This window comes from Balaenoptera ricei, chromosome 12 (assembly GCF_028023285.1).
Source record: "Balaenoptera ricei isolate mBalRic1 chromosome 12, mBalRic1.hap2, whole genome shotgun sequence".
Classification (NCBI taxonomy): Eukaryota; Metazoa; Chordata; class Mammalia; order Artiodactyla; family Balaenopteridae; genus Balaenoptera; species Balaenoptera ricei.
In genome coordinates, this window is record NC_082650.1 from 20,859,787 (window position 1) to 20,879,188 (window position 19,402).

The 19,402-nt window shown below is 34.6% G+C and overlaps 1 protein-coding gene across 7 annotated transcripts in view; it reads right to left on the reverse strand.

Annotated features, from left to right (window-relative positions):
• The window catches only part of UTRN (utrophin), a 501,645-nt gene that overhangs the window by 297,510 nt on the left and 184,733 nt on the right, over positions 1-19,402 (reverse strand). For all 7 annotated transcript variants that reach the window (XM_059941058.1, XM_059941060.1, XM_059941059.1 and 4 more), the window contains 7 exons: positions 18,830-19,003; positions 16,966-17,121; positions 12,101-12,271; positions 7,331-7,510; positions 4,998-5,126; positions 2,624-2,794; positions 161-322 (listed from right to left, as the gene is read on the reverse strand). In XM_059941058.1, coding sequence (XP_059797041.1) covers positions 161-322; positions 2,624-2,794; positions 4,998-5,126; positions 7,331-7,510; positions 12,101-12,271; positions 16,966-17,121; positions 18,830-19,003 — 1,143 coding nt within the window. The remainder of the gene's footprint in view (positions 1-160; positions 323-2,623; positions 2,795-4,997; positions 5,127-7,330; positions 7,511-12,100; positions 12,272-16,965; positions 17,122-18,829; positions 19,004-19,402) is intronic.

Sequence of the window (19,402 nt, forward strand, 5' to 3'; positions counted from 1 at the left end):
ATCACGTGACAAACCTTACATTGACACTCACCAGAAAGTCACATTTAAATCTGTTCTATCATGTTTGGCAGATATTTGGTAAACATCATTAATGTAAAAATATAATTAACAGAGAAGAAAAGTGAGAACACCACGGTTTTGAAAATCTGCTTGAGCCAACCTTTTCATCTTCATCACTGGATTCCAAGCGCTTTTCTGTAACTTGTAACATATTTTCTATATCATTTTCTAATTTTTCCAAGTCAGAGAAAGGCACACCAGCTTCAAATGCTTCAGTGGTGACCAGATATTGGTATGATAATGGTTCCTGGCCAATCAGCAACTGTAGAAGGAAAAACGTTCTTTGAAAAGATATTCTTGTTTGTAGATTTTTGCTGGAGAGGGTGTGGAGAAAAGGGAACCCTCTTGCACTGTTGGTGGGAATGTAAATTGATACAGCCACTATGAGGAACAGTATGGAGGTTCCTTAAAAAACTAAAAATAGAACTACCATATGACCCAGCAATCCCACTACTGGGCATATACCTGGAGAAAACCATAATTCAAAAAGACACATGCACCCCAATGTTCATTGCAGCACTGTTTACAATAGCCAGGACATGGAAGCAACCTAAGTGTCCATCAACAGATGAATGGATAAAGAAGATGTGGCACATATATACAATGGAATATTACTCAGCCATAAAAAGAAACGAAATTGAGTTATTTGTATTGAGGTGGATGGACCTAGAGTCTGTCACACAGAGTGAAGTAAGTCAGAAAGAGAAAAACAAATACCGTATGCTAACACATATATATGGAATCCAAAAAAAAAAAAAAATGGTTCTGAAGAACCTAGGGGCAGGACAGGAATAAAGATGCAGATGTAGAGAATGGACTTGAGGACACGGGGAAGGGGAAGGGTAAGCTGGGACGAAGTGAGAGAGTGGCATGGACATATATACACTACCAAAAGTAAAATAGATAGCTAGTGGGAAGCAGCCACATAGCACAGGGAGATCAGCTCAGTGCTTTGTGACCACCTAGAGGGGTGGGATAGGGAGGGTGGGAGGGAGGTGCAAGAGGGAGGTGACATGGGGATGTATGTATATGTATAGCTGATTCACTTTGTTATAAAGCAGCAACTAACACACCATTGTAAAGCAATGATACTCTAATAAAAATGTTAAAAAAAAAAGAAAAGATATTCTTAACTTGACCTTTCACCATTTAATCAGTGTCAAGAAAGAACTCGCATTTATTTGAATTGACTTTAATTTCATTCATTCCCACAGCAATAATTTTACCAACTTGGGCTTCTCTGATTACCCATGTTCTCCGAACTCCAGCCAGGGATGTGAACGGGTGTGCAAGTGACTGTGGCTGCCTGGAGTGGGAGCAGGGTTCTGGGACCACAGGCGAGCACAGCAGGAAACAGTGCCATGATCCAGAAGCCATCCCTGCCATGGCCACAGAGAGGAAGAAAGGCCACTACCTAGTAGAGGGACATCCCAAAGAATGCCTCCCAGTTAACTTTCCCCAGTACAACGCCCCTTGGATTTTGATACCGAAACTTCGAAAAAGTACATGTTTCTCAATGCAGTATTTTCAGACAGTATCTATATAGAAAGCCTTTACATCAATATTTATGTGCCTAAAATCAATGTAACAAATTTAATAAAACTAAATGCAGGAAAATAACATGCAGTGTTGGCTGAGCGTGGGGAAGCTAGCAATCTCACACTCTGGTTATGAACGTATAAATTGGCACAAACTTGCTGTAGGAATCTTTGGAAAAATCTATTTAACAGCATTTATAGGTACAACTTTCACAACAATATCAAGGAATTCTAAGAAGTGATCCTAAGGGCATACTAAGAAATGAACAAAAAGACATGCATAAAAGAATTTTAACAATACAGTATTTATAAAAGTGGAAAATTGACTTAGAATATTTAACAGATCATTTAATTGAATAGCTGTTAAAAACCTTGTCAGAGGAGAATATATAAAACAATATAAAATATTTGATATTTTAATATCACATACACATAAGAGTGTATATGTATGTCAAAACGTTAACAGAAATTATTTATGGGGACAACAATAATTTTCTTTGTACTTTCTCTCACTCCATCTCCTATGTCTCCTGCATTACTCTTTTACATATGTAGGAAAAATCTCCCATAGATCTATTGAAAAGAATAAGTGAGCTTAGGTCAGAAGGTAAGGAAGTAGGGTCAAGGCTAAGGAAGACAAAAGTTAAAGCAAGATTTCTGTTGTTTTCTTTAAGTTGCAAATAATCTAAGTATATCCACAGGCTATGAAAGATTGTTTGGCTTATTATATCAAGTATTTCAAAACAAAGCAAAGTTAGAAAATATTTACTTCCTGCAAAAAAGATGATCCTTCCTCTCATAATTTCAATACTTTGAAACCTTTTCTCTAATGGGTTATTTTCTTTAATACTAATTTCTTATATTCTCTCCTTCATATGCATAATCAAAATAAATAAGAACAAATGCTCCAAAGTGATAAAATCATTTTAATTAAAAAATTCTTGATATATATACCATATAATTATCTATCACATAGCTACATATCTATAAGAAAAACCGTTTTATAAAAAAACATAATTGCTTACTTTGGCACTTTTGATGTGTTGAGAAACCTTTTCAAAGTTTCTGTTCAATTCAGCTAATTTTGGTTCTACAAGCTCCTTGCTTGAGCCTCCACGTGCATTCATCAAAACAACAGCTTGATCACGGACATTTTCTACTTGGAGATTAGCATCATCCAGCTCAGAGAGTAAACGCTAATTGTAAGTAAAACAAAATTATCACATGGGAAAAATCAAAACCAAACATGGGTGTAATGCTAACTCGAATGTAAAGGTAGTTTAAATAAATGTCTGAGATTCCTAGTAAGAGATTTCAGCACCATCAATTTGAATAAGAGCTGTTCATACATTACGACTCATTCATGTTACATGGGAAGCATTTTCGATCACTACCAGATTGGATAAAACTTTATTTTATGATTGAATAGTCTATAAGATTTATTGTGTCATTTCTTCAACCATTTTATTCTAAGAATTGCTAAGCTTCTTGAGGCTGAATAAAGGAATAAGTGGCAAGGAGTAGACTCTGACTTCTTTTCCCCCTAGAAATACTATTTACCACCATCCCCCTTCCCTTGGTGAAGGTGAACTGATTTGGAAATTGGTTGAATATTATCATTTAGTTTTTAACTAAAATATGCAACAACATTATGCAGTTTCCTCAAGCTAATTTCACAGTTGTCATTAAATTCATTCTCAGGGCTAAGAAAGGAACCTGCCTCAATTTCTACTTCATTGGTAAGTTTTTGAAGAGTGTTGGAATTCTCTCAAGAGTATGGCTGTAAGTAGATTTTGAATGAAGTCTTAAAAATAAGCTAGCTAATCTGTATGCATCTATAAATTCTGCAGATGTTTTCCTGGTGATTTACGAGAATGAATGATCCAGCAATGCACCCAATCAGCTAATACATGGAGCTTAACCCACTGTTCTGAAGAATTTGTGCTTACTTGTTATGGTGGCTGAGAGAAAATAAGTAGTTTGAGGAACTGTTTTTAAATCAGTGTATATAGATAGAAACAGGAGAACATCAGCTTAACTATGGAATTTTTAGAATGTGTTCTCTCACATCTAAATCTGATTGTAATAATAAAAAAAAAAAAACAGCCGTTGCTTGTCTCAATTTTTGCTAGTTGTATAATGATTCTTGAAATTCTCTTTAAGAAAAATCAAGTGGAAAGAAATAAACACTTTGTAAATAAGGCTTGGCTTTCATGAAAAATTGTTTAAAGGTTATGTTAAAAGGATTTAATAAGTTCACTAAAAGTGTAATCGTGGAAATGTGGAAAATGTGGTGAGTAAAGGAAACTACCTCATTCTTCGAAGGTTTTATCGAAGCACAATTAAACACTCTAAAATGGCTTTGTTATGAATGAACCATCTGCTGTGAAAGAACTCTATTTGTAACGTCTAAAGGACCTGGAATAATTGTATTTTGCTGGCAACAGACACATGGCTTTATTGTTTGCAGGTTCCTCATAAAATCTTTAATTATGCACTGTTTCTGTCATCAATAAACAACGTAAAGGGAAAAAAATATTCATTCAAGGATGTCTGCAAAATGTTGAGAAAGTACATTTGTAACCTAGAATTCAATTGTTCATCCATGCCTGACATGACAAAGGGTTCAAAGGAAGGACTCGTGGGGCCTGAGTGGTAAAAAGAAAAGATTCCCAAAGAGGAATTCTTAAAAGCTGCTTTTGACCTTCAACCTTGAAACTAAATGTAGAAACACAGGAATGAATAAGGGGTACCCTGGGCACTTTTCTGAGACTCTGGAGCCCCCGAGACAACAATTTCTTCTTTGCTTAACACCACTGAGAAAGGGTATCAAAAGGCTGAGCAAAGTGAAGAGAGAAGTCTGCCAGACTTTGTGCTTCTGAAAAAGTATACTATCTTTTTCATACAGCTGATTCCTCTGCAAAGCTGGGTCAGGGGGCAATATGCAGCAAGAAATGAAAGCCAAATACTCATTGTGAAGTCAGTTTTGCTTTGACTTTCTATACTGCCACCAAATTTTGCAAGTCATTAAAAAAATAACTAAGAATGACCTTTTGCCGTGAACTAATGACCCAGCATTCAACTACCTTGTATGACAAAATGGAGAAGTTTTTTTTTTATAGCTTATTAAATTACAATGGAAAAATTTTATTAACAATCACATAATGTGGTATTTTTAGATGGTAATTCTTACAAGAAAGGAACGGAACAAAAAATAAGCTAAGACAAAATACAAAGAACAAACAAAAAAAGACTCAGTTTATCCCACCAACATAAAAGCTAATGAATCTACTGCATGGGAAGCATGTGTGCACAAGTAACTTGCAGTACTCCTCGAGAGAAAGAGAACAGCAAAACCTTCCATTCCCAGAAGCGTTACTGATCCTCTACATTCGCTACCTTCACAATTTCTTCCCGTTTACTCGCTGGCTTTTTTTCTATCTCATCCAATAGCGCTTCAGCTTGATAAAGCCAGGTGCTTATGTGAGCAACATTTCCATCAAATATTTCCAACTGGTTTTGGTGGTTCTAGAAAGGAATTAATAAAATGCTGATACAATCATATGAAATATTTAAGACAATAATCTTAAAAGACATTTAAAAGACCTTCAAAGTGCTAACTGTGTGCTGAATTTCAAGAAGAATTTCCACCTTCCTACAAAGCTCTTCCCCAGTGGATAAATCTCATTCCTAAACATGCACACTGTGACTGAGCAAGCTTTAATTTTAATTCAGATCTCAATACAATGAAAAGTTGAAGAAGAATAAAAGGTGAAAGTTTCTTTTTTAATTTCATTTTGTTTTAATCCCTATCCCTCATTCTTATATTACAAATAATCTCATTGGCCCCTCCTTGATCATATTTGTTAAAAAACTCTTTTAAGGAAGTAATAATATTAAAAAATGATTCAAATTTTGCTTGCTCAATGGACTGTAAGTACTTAGAGGCAGGGCCCCTGTCGGTTCACCTCAGTACCGACAGCGCTTAACATTACACCTGGAACAGATCTCAGTGAAACTTCCTGAAGCAAGGTATAACATGTGATTGAGAGAATACATCTGAAAACAGTTTAAGTCCGTTAAAACTACGCAAAACTGCTGAGGCTAAGGCAAGAATTTAGAACTTGATGAAAAAGAGTGGGGGAGCCTTATGATGAAACCAAAAACTTTTAGGAACTATATTTTATAGAATGAAGGAAACTAGAAGAAACCTCGAAGAAAAGTGTTTAAAAACAAGGAAACAAATTATTAATCTGTAATATGGAAAAATCATTGAAAAAATAAAATGAGAACCAATAAATCATATGAGCAAAGTTTTGACAGTGGTCTGGATTCTAAGTAAGAAGAATTTATAAACACCAGACTTATTTACCTTGATAAAGCAGATAAATCAAATGTTCTAATAGGAGTAGAAAGATATTATTTGAAAGGAGAAATTAGAAGGTACAGACTGCAGAAGACAGAAGTAAGGGCCATGAGCATGTGGAATAAAACTAGTTACAATAAAAATGAATATATAAAATATTTAATGAACATATTTTATGAGCCAAGAATTTCACATTTGTTATTCAACATTTAACAACTCTGTTAGATATGTTCTTTTAATCCCATTTTATATATAGGGAAATTAAAGCTTAGTGACATTAAGTAATTTACCCAAGGTTATGAAGATAGTAAGTCGCGGATGAACTCTGGATATGAATCTGACAGATCAAGACGTAAACCCACCAACTTCAATGCCCTACGCATTCTGGTTGATTTCAAGAAATATCCAAACACACAATAATTTATTTTTCTCTGTTTTTATCCATTACCCAGTAATTCTATGAATTTGGAAAAAGTCCTATCTCAGATATACCAGAACAAATAATAATTTATAGATGAGAACTTTTTTTTAAGGGAAGAGAAGGTACGGTTGCCATATATTCATTGTTATTGTAAGAGGGACAGAAAAACACTATGAAATTAAATGGTCACTATTTCCATGAAATACTGGTTAACAGCGTAGTAGTATTGTTATAACCAAAGACTAAAAACATATAGCATTTAACAATTACCATAATCATCATAACAATATCTAAAATTGGTTATTTTAAATATAGTTTTATAAGAGCCCTACATGTTTTACATCATAATCTCAAAAACTGTATGAGGCAGAAATTATAATAATGTCCATTTTACAAATGAGAAAACTGAGACTTAGAGAGCATTTAAGTATTGGGTTGGCCAAAAAAGGTTGTTTGGGTTTTTCCGTAAGATGTTACGGAAAAACCCAAACTAACTTTTTGGCCAACCCATAACTTGACCAATGTCAATCAGTTTGTAGTCAAAACTTTAACTTAGGCCATCAGATGCTAGAACTGGTGCCCTTAACTAGTACACCAATATTAGAACATTACAAATATTATATATATAGTTTATAATAGTATGAAAATCAAATACAATATTAAGTCATTAAAATGTAGCAAATAAGGTGTATTTACTAAGATATTAAAGTACACATTTCTATGTATATCACAAATGGTTTATTACTTAATAGAGACACTTGAACTCTTTCTAGTTATTATCTTTTCAAAGGAAAAGATAAAATGTAGTCTAATGAAATTAATTCACAAGCAAAACATTATTGTGACAAACAGAAAATAGGATTTGGAATCCTAATCAAAACAGTATTCGTTTATACATAATTAAAGGAGAGAAGATTTCACCATGAAATTCTTCCTGAAACATACCATCAAGGTGTTGCACCAATCCTCGGTCCAGGTGCGAACCCGGCTCCACCCGGCATTAAGGACACAGAGCTTCTCTTCTAAAACAGGCTCACTGCCCTCGATCAAGTTCTGCAGGGCAGCACTACTCTCTGTGATGGTATTTAAATCAGCTTTTCTCTTTTCCAGATCTTTCAGAATACTCTAGAAAATAAAAGTTCCCAGACCTACTTGATCTTTCAAAACATTATAAAAGTTTATACAACCTTCATTTTTAAAAAACTTTTCTTCCATGTATACATGACTCCCTAGATAACTTACACATGTCAAAGGTTCACAAGATTCCACAACTTACTAACATGATGAGAGTTTTTAAGTTTCAAATAAAAATTAAATATTTAATTATGCAAACACCAAAGAATGTAACCAATTTAGATGTGGAAAGGTAATTATTTCATTTATTTTAAGTATAAATTCCATTCATTACACACCAACACCAATTATCTTCATCAAAACTCTAGAAATAATGAATCAGTTCCATTTTCAGTAACTACAAGTGGGCAAAGCAGGACTATCCCAGAACTCAAAATTCTAAGATGACTTAACATATTGTCTGTTTATAAGCATTACAAAAAACATTTCCTCTTGTACTATACATCATAGGAGAACTAGCACGTCTAAGCTTTGGTTTTACACTTGTCTTAATATGTAAAGCTAATACTCTAGATGGTATTATGATTATTTGATTTTCACATTCATAAGTTTGACCAGGCAAGGTGTGCAGTCAGAGAATTATAAAGAGAATGTCGGGTTCCAAAATCAAAACTACAAAATTCTTTCAATCAAAAAGTAACATGTGGGCTTCCCTGGTGGCGCAGTGGTTGAGAATCTGCCTGCCAATGCAGGGGACACAGGTTCAAGCCCTGGTCTGGGAAGATCCCACATGCCACGGAGCAACTGGGCCCGTGAGTCACAATTACTGAGCCTGCGCGTCTGGAGCCTGTGCTCCGCAACAAGAGAGGCCGCGATAGTGAGAGGCCCGCGCACCGCGATGAAGAGTGGCCCCTGCTTGCCACAACTAGAGAAAGCCCTCGCACAGAAACGAAGACCCAACACAGCCAAAAATAAATAAATAAATAAATTTTAAAAATAATAATAATAATCTGTAAAAAAAAAAAAAAAGTAACATGCATATATCTACCCTACTGCTGTTGTACCTTTTTAGAAAAATATTTAAACAAATAATTTCAAGAAGCTCAAATCTACATTTAATCTCACATCATTAAATCACATTTTGAAAGGCATAAAAACTACAAATTCACAAGTGAGTCAAGGTATAAGGACTCATTTGGCCACATCAATTACTAGTATTTTTATAAAGACACTGAAATATTTCTCTCAAGTGTTCTCCAGCAGGGAGAGGAAAAAACAAAAACAAAACAGAATACCCACAGCCATGCCCTCTGCAGTTAATAACTTTCTGCATTCCTTCAGTGGCTATGGACTGATTGACTACAGTAGTCTTTTAAAACTATAAGAAATAATTAACTACAAGCAATTAAATGTAAACAGTACACACACTATGTTAATAGATTTTATTGTAAAGAAAATGGCTACGTTGAAAATAATGATTTTTAAGCTATGGAATAAAAACACTAAGTTCCAGAATGCAGATGCTATTTAAATTTTTCGTTGAAAATAATTTTATATACTATTATAGTGGAAATACATTAAAATGTTTTGAAATATGCATGTTTCTTAAATCTGACAACACAACATTGAAAAACTGGGTGATTATGTTACATACTGATGTTTCATTTGGTTTACTCTAGTGAAGAGAATGTGTTATGAATTCATGATTTGTATATACCATCTTCATTATTTCAAATCTGAAATAAGATTAAATGGGAATTTGAGTGAATAGTTCCAGAAGAAACAAACTTATCATATTTACTGTCTTTACCTTAAAAATGACGAGAATCAACTGAAAAACTAATTGAATTTATGTGAGTGCACAAAGATTGATGATTAAAAATTAAATATGCAAAACTTGGTATCACTTATGTACCAGCCATAAGAAATTAGTAAAAACAAAAAGAAAAAAAAAGAAAAGCATACTTCATACATACCAATAAAATAAAATAAATATGTATGTATAAACTTTTTTGCATACATGATAAAGTTTACAAAGAAAAAAGCCAAGGCATTATGTAGGGACGTAAGGGAATTTGGGGGGGAAATGAGACATTCCATGTTACTAAAAAGACAAATATAACAAAGATGTCAATTCCCCTCAAAACAAATTTATAAATTCAAGGCAATTCAAATCGAAATTTCTAACAATTTTTCTAAGAATTTAAGAGTGATAATTCTAAAATTCATATGAGTATATACAAAAGAAGAAGCATAAAGTCAGGAAATCCTGTCTTTAACTACAGGTTAAAATATATTATAAAGCCACATAGTTAAACAGTTGAAGAACATTTCAGAGGGTCAGATCAGTGAAGCAGAAAACAAAGCAAAGTAACAGGTAAAAAGAATATATGAATTGAGCATGTCACATCAGTGGGGAAAGGATAATTACACAATAAACAGTGCTGAGATAACTGGTAAACTATTTGGAATAAAAGGTTAGAGCCTTACCTCATTATATACACCAAACTAAATTCCAGAAGGATTAAAGCATTAAAGGTAAAAAGATGAAACTATAAAAGAGCTAGAAGAAAATATAAGTAAATAATTACATAACTTTCGAGTGGAGTTGGCCTTTCTAAGCACTAAAGGCAGAAATAGTTAAGAAAAAAAGCATTTTATTCTTTAAAAAATATATAATAAGTTTTAAAAAAACACAAAACAGAAAGGAAACTACAGTGGCAAAAAACAAAACAAAATAATTTTGTACCAATACACAACACTCTAAGCATTAAGAATTGTAACAGGTAAAGAGCTCTAAATTAAAAGACCGAACTGTGATAGAAGCTATAAAAAAAAAAAAACCTTGCACCAATACACAACACACTAAGCATTAAGAATTGTAACAGGTAAAGAGCTCTAAATTAAAAGACCAAGCTGTGATAGAAGCTACAAATGGCCTATAAACTAATGGAAAATGTTCTAATTAAATAACCAAAACATGTTATTTGCCTACTGCTGTCAAAAGTGTAGTTAAAACAAGCAAGTAGGAATTCTCACTCATAGCTGCTGGGTACATTTCTGAAGGACAATTTCATAACAGGTATAAGATGTTAAAATGGATATATCCCTTGACCCAGTATTTTTAGAGCTAAGAATTTATCCTCAGGAAATAATTACGAATGCATGCTATGATTCAGCCACAAGTATTTTTATTCAGCACAGCACTTCTTACAATAGTGAAAATTGGTAATAATTTAAATGGACATGAATGGAGGAATGGGACAATAAAAAATAAAGTATACAATGAAATACTATTCCTATCTCCAATGTGTGACACAAAAACACTTGTAAGTAAAGGAAAATGTTAAAGATATAAGGCTTTTCGAGAAGGTCATGAAACACTAGATACAATACAATTCTGTTTTAAGTATATGCTTGTGCCTGCATGTCTATATGTGTCTATAAAAAACTGAAATGATAACAGGGTATTCTTTGATTAGAGATGATTTTTGCTCCGGTCTTTTTTTTTGTACTACGCTATGCAAATGTTACTCAATTTGCTTATGTGACTTATGGTGCTATAAGAAAATAATGGCTTTCAAAGTGTATTGTAGAAAGAAGATAATATTTCCTTGAAAAACTTAAATTTAACAAAACTAAAGTTTGGTGCCTTTGGTTGACATTCATCCACCATAACTCATGAATTCCAGTGTTTTTCACTTCCTTTATATATTTCTTTTCACTTCACACAGCCCATGGCAATTACACTTTTCATGAGCTATTTTCTAAACTGAGAACATTCTTCCTAGTGATTAATATCTTGACTTTCTTACAACAATTATCTCCAAAGAAGCATTCAAATTAAGGAGCTGTATTATCCCACGACCTCATAGCACCTCCTCTTCACTCCCCATCAACTGACATCTGTAGAGAATGTTAAAACTGATACCTGCAGCTTTATATAAACTTCTGTCACAGGATTAATCATTTATTTTCAGCACTTATCTCTAGTATACGTGCTTCTTTCTTAGAAAATAAATTCAGGAAAAGAATGCTTCAGTAAAAAAAAAAAAAAAGAAAGAAAAACTATCAATACTTTGTGTTTCATTCAAGTCTTTTTCCACGTCAAAAGACAGAACTAGCAAATCAACTCTCTTGATCTCTGTGACTTCTAAGTAACTATAGGGCTAGAGAAAACTCTTGGATCTTTTATTGATTTTTTTGAAAATTCTGTTCCTATGCTCTTTACACCGGTTAGTTTGCAATAGAAAGATTAGTTACTGGTACAAAAGTTACTATAGAAGAATTAATAAATAAATTCAGCACAATACTTTGTGAAGAATGAATACTCAAAAAATGTCACTGCTTTTGCAGGTGATAATTATAATATTTTCAAGTACCACCTAAGCATAATGACTACAAAGCCCTCGTTGATGAGCCATGCGAATTTAACTCTTTTCAGAATCAAGATAAAAATATCTTCTGAAGATAGTTGTTTTTAAAATATTCTTATTCATTCTTAGGACAGAGACATGGAAAAAAGATAAGACTATATTTTATATGAAATGGAGAGAAATTACATCTACCCAGATTTCCCTGATCAAAATGTCACCAATTACATTGGCATAATATTGGTGGTTCACCTGAACTACAACTTACTTTAGCCCAGGAAATTTCTGTATCCAAGTCACCAAGCAAACTTTCTGAAGTGGATTTCTGTACCAATTCAGTTTCAGTAACAGAAAGCCATTCAGAGAGAGAAGCAGCCTCTTTCTTCATTTTCCGAGCCAACTGTGATGCTCTTTCTAGATCCTGTTTTCCCTCTGTCACCTTAGAAAAAAAAAAAAAGAGAGCACAAGAGAGATCAACATAGTGGGAATGAATCAGAGCATTAACTAAAGACCCAAACAGATTCATACTTAACCCCCAAGACAGACCTAACCTTCATCTCTGGCACCTAGAATCACACCATTCTTACTTTTCTGCAGGGGGACAATATACTGTAGTAGTTACATGTCAGGCAACCCTGAGTTTTCACCTTAGCTCTCCACTTACTTCCTAAGAGACCTTGGTGGAGGTTCAGCCCTCAAAAGGTTGCTATGAGTTTTCAGTGAAAAAAAATACATACACAAAGGGCTTGACCCAGTCCCTGCAGCGAAGTTAAGAAATCAATGAATAGTTCCTTTTATTATTTTGAACAGAAGATGCCTTAAAATCCTCTCAATGAGGGATTCTGTTTAAAAAACACACTTAAAAACACACAGATATTCTAGCAATGTGAGGGGGAAATAGCAAGATTTTTTACAATCATAGGTTTTACAATTAACCACTTAATGTAAAATACAGTAAATGGCTATGCAACATAAACTTTTATTATTATTTTGCTCTTACTGCTGTTGACGGAAAGCAAAATGAACTGAACTGACATTTACCAGGCTCTTGATACAGCTCTCCTATTGTGCTAACAAATCTACACATGTTATACAATAAAACCCTGTGAAAGGCACTATGTTTTCCATTTAACAGAACAGGGCAGTGAAGCTTAAAAAGGTTAAGGCCATAACCAGGGCGGCATGACCATCAGATTGAGGCTGGTCTGACCCTTTGCATTACATGATGGTACTCTCAAACTAAAGTCATTCACAACCTAACACTGAGTTGACACTTTAAAGGATGTCACAACACAATACATACACAAAAACATGTTCTTCCTTTCATGTGCACAGATGTATAGATGATAACATTACCTAAGTAGTACAGTGATAAGTCATGTATGGGAAGAAATTTTTTTAGATGATACAAAATTTCTTAGATATAAAAACCAAATTTTCTTAATAAGTAAAATGGGATTACATTTCTTTTTTACTGGTCCCATAGGTTCAGTTTTACTCTTTCATGTCTCAAGGATTGATTATTATTAAATTCCTTCTTAAAAGTGAAATTTTTTTCTATGGAGTTTAATTAAAATTCATGACTCTAAATTAATAGTACTTCAACGCAGACTTTAGGAGACAAATACTTGAATTCTTTTAAAAGATATTATGATACTTATCTGACTTTGACATGCCCAGGCAGCTACACAATTATCATAAAACTTAATGCTACCAAAGATTTCTGTAAACCAGGAAGAAGATAATTTAAGTTTCAACTTATAACAATTTACACTCTTCTCAGCCTAATCAATACATTTTAAGATGTACTGCATATTGAATTAGGCCATATCAAGTTGTAAATCTTTTTTTTTTTTTCTGCCCACGGGGCATGTGGGATCCTAGCTCCCTGACCAGGAATCAGGGATCAAACCCACGGCCCCTGCAGTGGAAGTGCAGAGTCTTAACCTCTGGACCACCATGGAAGCCCCTCAAGTTGTAAATCTTCTACCTAACCATTTATCACTTCTCCCTCTTGGATATGCAACCATTCCCTCTCAGTAGGATCATTCCCACCAGGTATGAAACATACTCAAATGTCTGTCTCTCCGTTTCTCTCTCTCTCTCTCTCTCTCTCTCTCTCTCACACACACACACACACACACACACACACACACACACACACACACACATTTCCTACTTTGGTCCCACCTCCCCTAACGACTTCCCTCTCTCCTACCTTCCCCATACAAATTCTCGAAACCATCTCTCACCTCCCATATGTACTTCAAGCCATGACATTCTGGCTTCTATCCCCATCACTCCACAGAAATTGTCTTTCCTAAGTTCAATAATGACCCCAATGGCAACAGATCTAATGGACATTTTTAAGTGGATGTCATATTTAACTTTCAATAATATTCAGAACAGGAGCCTACACTCATTCTCCTAAGGCCCTCCTTCCTTTGGCTTCCCAGACCTAGCACTTTCCTGGTGTGCTACCACTTCTTGCTACTTACTGTGGTTCTGTATATATATATATATATATAATATATGGTTGCACAATGTGAATTTTTAAGGTGCATAATATGATAATTTGATACACATACATTGTGAAATGAGCACCACAGTCAAGTTAATTAACACATCCAGCATCTCACAGAGTTATCTTTTTTTTTTGTGGTGAGAACACTTAAGATCTACTTTCTTAGCAGATGTCAAGTTTACAATTACGGAAAACAGCATGGTGGTCCCTCAAAAAATTTAAAGAAGAACTACCATATGATCCAGCAACTCTACTTCTGGGTATGTAACAAAGGAAATGAAATCATTATTTTAAAGAGATATCTGCACTCCCCTATTCATTGCAGCATTATTTACAATAGCCATTGATAAATGAATGGATAAAGAAAATGTGGTATACATATGTATATAAATATATATGTGTGTGTATACACACACACACACACACACACACATATATATACACACACATACATATATACTTTAGTTTCTTTTACAAGCTCATCTTCCTCAAATTCCCTCCTAAATGAGGTAATCCCTCAAGACTGAATTCAGGCCCTTTTCTTTTTTCACTATATCCTCTCCCTGAACAATTTCATCATCACTGAAAACTTAACCACCTCTATGCAGATGACGCATAAAATTTATATCTTCAGCCCAGATATATTCTCCAGACTTGAATAACTTTGTGAATATCTGATATATGCGATGAACTCTCTCAAAGGCACTTAAAATGTCAACATGTCCAATACTTGCTTATGATTTCTCCACGCTTCTGCCTTTCCTTCCAGTGCCCTGTCCCAGTGATGGCACCATGATTTTCTACATAATCAAGCCAGAAACCCAGGAGTCATCCTTCATCTCTCACTCCTGCATCCCCACATCAAATCCTTTACCAAGTCCTGCTCATTTCACTTCCTAAATAACGTCTTTAAAAAATCAGCTCATACCATCTCCACTGCTCCAAACTAGTTCAAACACCATCATCTCTCACAAAGAGCGTAACAATGACTTCCTAACTGGTCTTCTCACATCCATTCTTGCCTCTCTGCAATCCACCCTCCAAACTGCAGTGGGTGATCTTTTAAAAAACATATATCTGAGCATGTTATCTCCCTGCTAAAACCCTGCCATAATGGCTCATTGCTCTTAACACAGAGATTAAAACCTTTACCACAAATTCTAAGACACTGGTCGGATCTGGTCTCATCGCATCTCTCCAACACCATGTTCCCACACTTGCTGTCTCTGTTTTAACCACACAAATGTACCATGCTGCCTCCTGCCACAGGGCCTTTACACATGCTGTTCCATCAGCCTCGGAAGCTCCTCCACTGGTTTCACCCAGGCTACTCCTATTCATCCTTCAGATCTCAGCTTATGCACCACTTCCTCTAACCCAGACTGGACCAAATCCCCCTTTACATATACTCCTAAAGCACTACATACATTCCTTCATTACACTTCGGGCTAATAATCTGACATTACTTTGCATGGCTACTTGATTAATGTTTTCTTCTTTTATTTCTCTCAGTTCCATTAGGCAGAGAGATAATTTATGTTTTTGCTTACCACTGTATCTCTAACTGCCTGTATAACTCCTCACACACAGCAAAGTCTCAATTGTGTTGAATGAGAAAATGACTTAACTCCAAAACCATAATTACAGTTAGAGATCTGTTGTAAAAACCAACCACACCATTCCCATTTATAAAATGCCCAATAAATACAACATTTCACAAATAACTTCAGTTGTATAATATACAAATAAATTCTAACATATGTGTTCCAGATGTGCAGTGTATCAAAATGATACACAATGTATCACACCAGTAATCTAATCTTGCAGAAGTGCGGTCCAAATTGCCCAGGAAATGTAGGACTGTTCTTTCTTACTAATCTGAAAGTGATCACAAAATTTCAGCTAGTATTTGCTGGGCTTGTGTAGAAACTTCGTTACTATTTAATAACCAGAGAAGGGTCTAATGTATTACCTAACACAGCTTTTCAATATTGATGAGAAGGTTTCACTTCAACACATTTTTTATTTGTTTCTTTTTTTGTTTTATTGTGTTTTTGCTTCTCTGGTTTCAGGGCAGAGAGTCTCAATAAGAGAAGACATTAAGCCTATTGGATCCAGCTGGTCACTCACAGTAAAGGGCCTAACACCTTCCCCATGAATTCACTAAAATGCCCGAATTATAGATGTTTCTTGAAAGGATTTTAAATCCTGACAGATTAATGTGAACTTCCTGTCACTATTTATTAGAGTCCTAATGTTTTTAACATTTCTCAGTAGATTATGCAATCTAGAAATCCAAGGACCAATAACTTGAGTTTATACAGAAACTATTATTTGTAGAGTTTCCTTAGAATAACTTAGAAAAAGTCAGTAGCCATTGAAAATACAGAAATTAACCTGGATTACATATTAAAAATACATTTCTGTGTAACTATTCATCATTGTAATAGTAACACATACATTTAAAGAAATATAATAAAAAGTATTGGCATAAATGAAAACATATATTATTAATGCCATCAAATTCAAATATGCTTTCTCCCAGAAGTGAAATGTTAAAATACATAAATGAGAGAGACAGAGGCGGGCAATGCACTTGCTCTGCTCACCTGGGCACCCAGGTCATTGTAGAGAACCTTCAGAGAAGTCAGCTGCTCATCCATCCCCTTGGGGTTGTCAGTTTGCTGCTTCTGGACAATGTGCCTTCCTGTTTTGATAACAGTCTCCACTTCAAGCTTGACTTCACTCAAAATTTTATAGAGTTTCTTAAAAATAAAGATGACAAATTTTACCTATTAGTGATAACATGCCTGCTGGAACCATTTCAGAACATGGCTTACAAAGATTGACAGCTAAGAACTAACTATGGAGATCAAAGGACTTTATCTTTCCCAGATCTGGTTCAAAGGATGAGTAAAATGAAATCAAGGCTGTAATGACTCTTTTAAATCAGACAAGAAAACACACTCATAGAGGTTATACTTGTTTTATTAAAAAAGAAAAAAACTCAAACATGTTATCTTAAAGGTTTATGAAAGTACTTGATAATATGAACATATTTCCTACATAAAATGGGAAAATATTAGGACTAAAAACTGAATGTCTAACATTTTTTAAATTACATTTTTTAAAATCCTAAATGCTATTACAAGAAAAAAGCCAACACTGGCTATTTCTGGCTGTTGGAATTTGGAAGTATTAAGATTCATTTTTTTTCTTACAATTTTCTGAAGTACCAAGTCTACCACAATGAGTACATATTAATTATACAATGAAAAGACATATAAAAACTAAATACATCAAGATGTATATGACCATAGGAAGTCGAAGTTATGTAGGTCAAATTCAGAGCTGCCCTCATCCTTGTTACTTTAAAACTAAAAAGCTGTATTCTGGGCAGGTTCTCTTATCTCCATGCATCATAATCTTGACCTGAAACACCTCATGTGGCACTGTCACATAATAACAGACCACCGGACTAAGTTACACGAAGTCAAGGACAGTGCTTGCTCTGTTGATCTCTATATCTCAGTAAATAAATATTTACATTCATACGTGCACATGCGCACATATTATATATAAAAATTCATCCTATTTTTTCATTCTTCCGCCCATTCAAGCTTTCAAGTAATCAAACAACCTTCAGTATGCAACAGACATGTGGAGACTGCAATTTTGAAAAGCACAAAGAACTCTTCCCAGACTTTTCTTAGCTTAACTTGTGTCATCTTCAGTTTTTTCATGATTCTTCCCAAGCAGAACACTAGTTCTACGATTGTGCATGCTTGGCCACATTATTTTTAAATTTCTATGCAATTGAATTTTAAAGTTCAAGACTAAAACAGTAATAAGGCCTTTTAAATAATTTCTTCTTTTACATCTTAGGTTTAAACTTTGATTTAAAATTTTATTTTCCTAGAGAATGATTTTTTATGCTATAATATTCCTGACATCCATTCTAAGTATAATTTCTTCTTTCACACTTTAGGTTTAAACTTTATAAATTAAAATTTAAAATTTTACTTTCCTTGCGAACACATTTGTCGTACATTGCAATATTCCTGACATTCATTCTAAGTATGGTTCTTCTAGCTAACTCAAATCTATCCTTTAAAATTTAGCTTATTAGTCACATTCTGCCAAAGCCCTCCCTAACTTCATCCTGTGATTAAGATGTATTTTCTTCTTTTTTTTGTAATCATGTTATATACATGTTTATTCTAGTTTCCTTATCTCATTACACTGTACTAATTGATTTTACTCTCTGCAGGCTATCTCTCTCCTATCTCCTCTAAATTCCTGGGAGGAAAGGACCACACTTCTAATTTTTTAACCTGTTTTTCATCATTTATTCCTATTCTTAGCACACTTTAGACTGACAATTATTGAACAAAGCATGTACATAAGCGCTGGATGAAGCCATATCACCGACGGGAAAACCCACTGGACACATTAACCACCCAATGGCCTCACCATACACTTGTCCAAGTGGGTCTGTATGACATCAGGGTCCACATCCTTCACATCCAGAACATGAAGTTCTGCTTTCACACCATCCAACACACGCTTGCAGTCAAGCATGCGCTGTTCAAAGTTAGCAGGCTTCTGGAAAAGCTGGAACTTTGTGGACACCTCTCGAAGTTTCCTCTGTTTGCAGAAATGAAAATAATAAGCAATTCACATCAGAATGATAATCTTTCTCAGCAGACAATATTAGCATAACACATACTGCTAGAAGGCTGTAAAATAAAGCAACAATAAAAACATTCTTTAAAGGAACTTAGTGAGGTTGCCCGATCACCTTGGGGGACTGCACAACCCAGTGTCATGAATTACTTGACACTCAGTGTCTCAGTCTGAGATATAATGAAAGGCTAAGCTAGCCTTGCTGGAATTAAAACTGCATTAATTTTCTTACCTGTTTGTAAAACACAATTCAAGAACCTAGAACTCACAATGCCCTTCATCACAAGGTCAGGGTGAAGGTCAGTCTGCATCCCCCACTGAGGGGCTAAGTGGTACTGCATCCCATGCACTCAGCCTGCC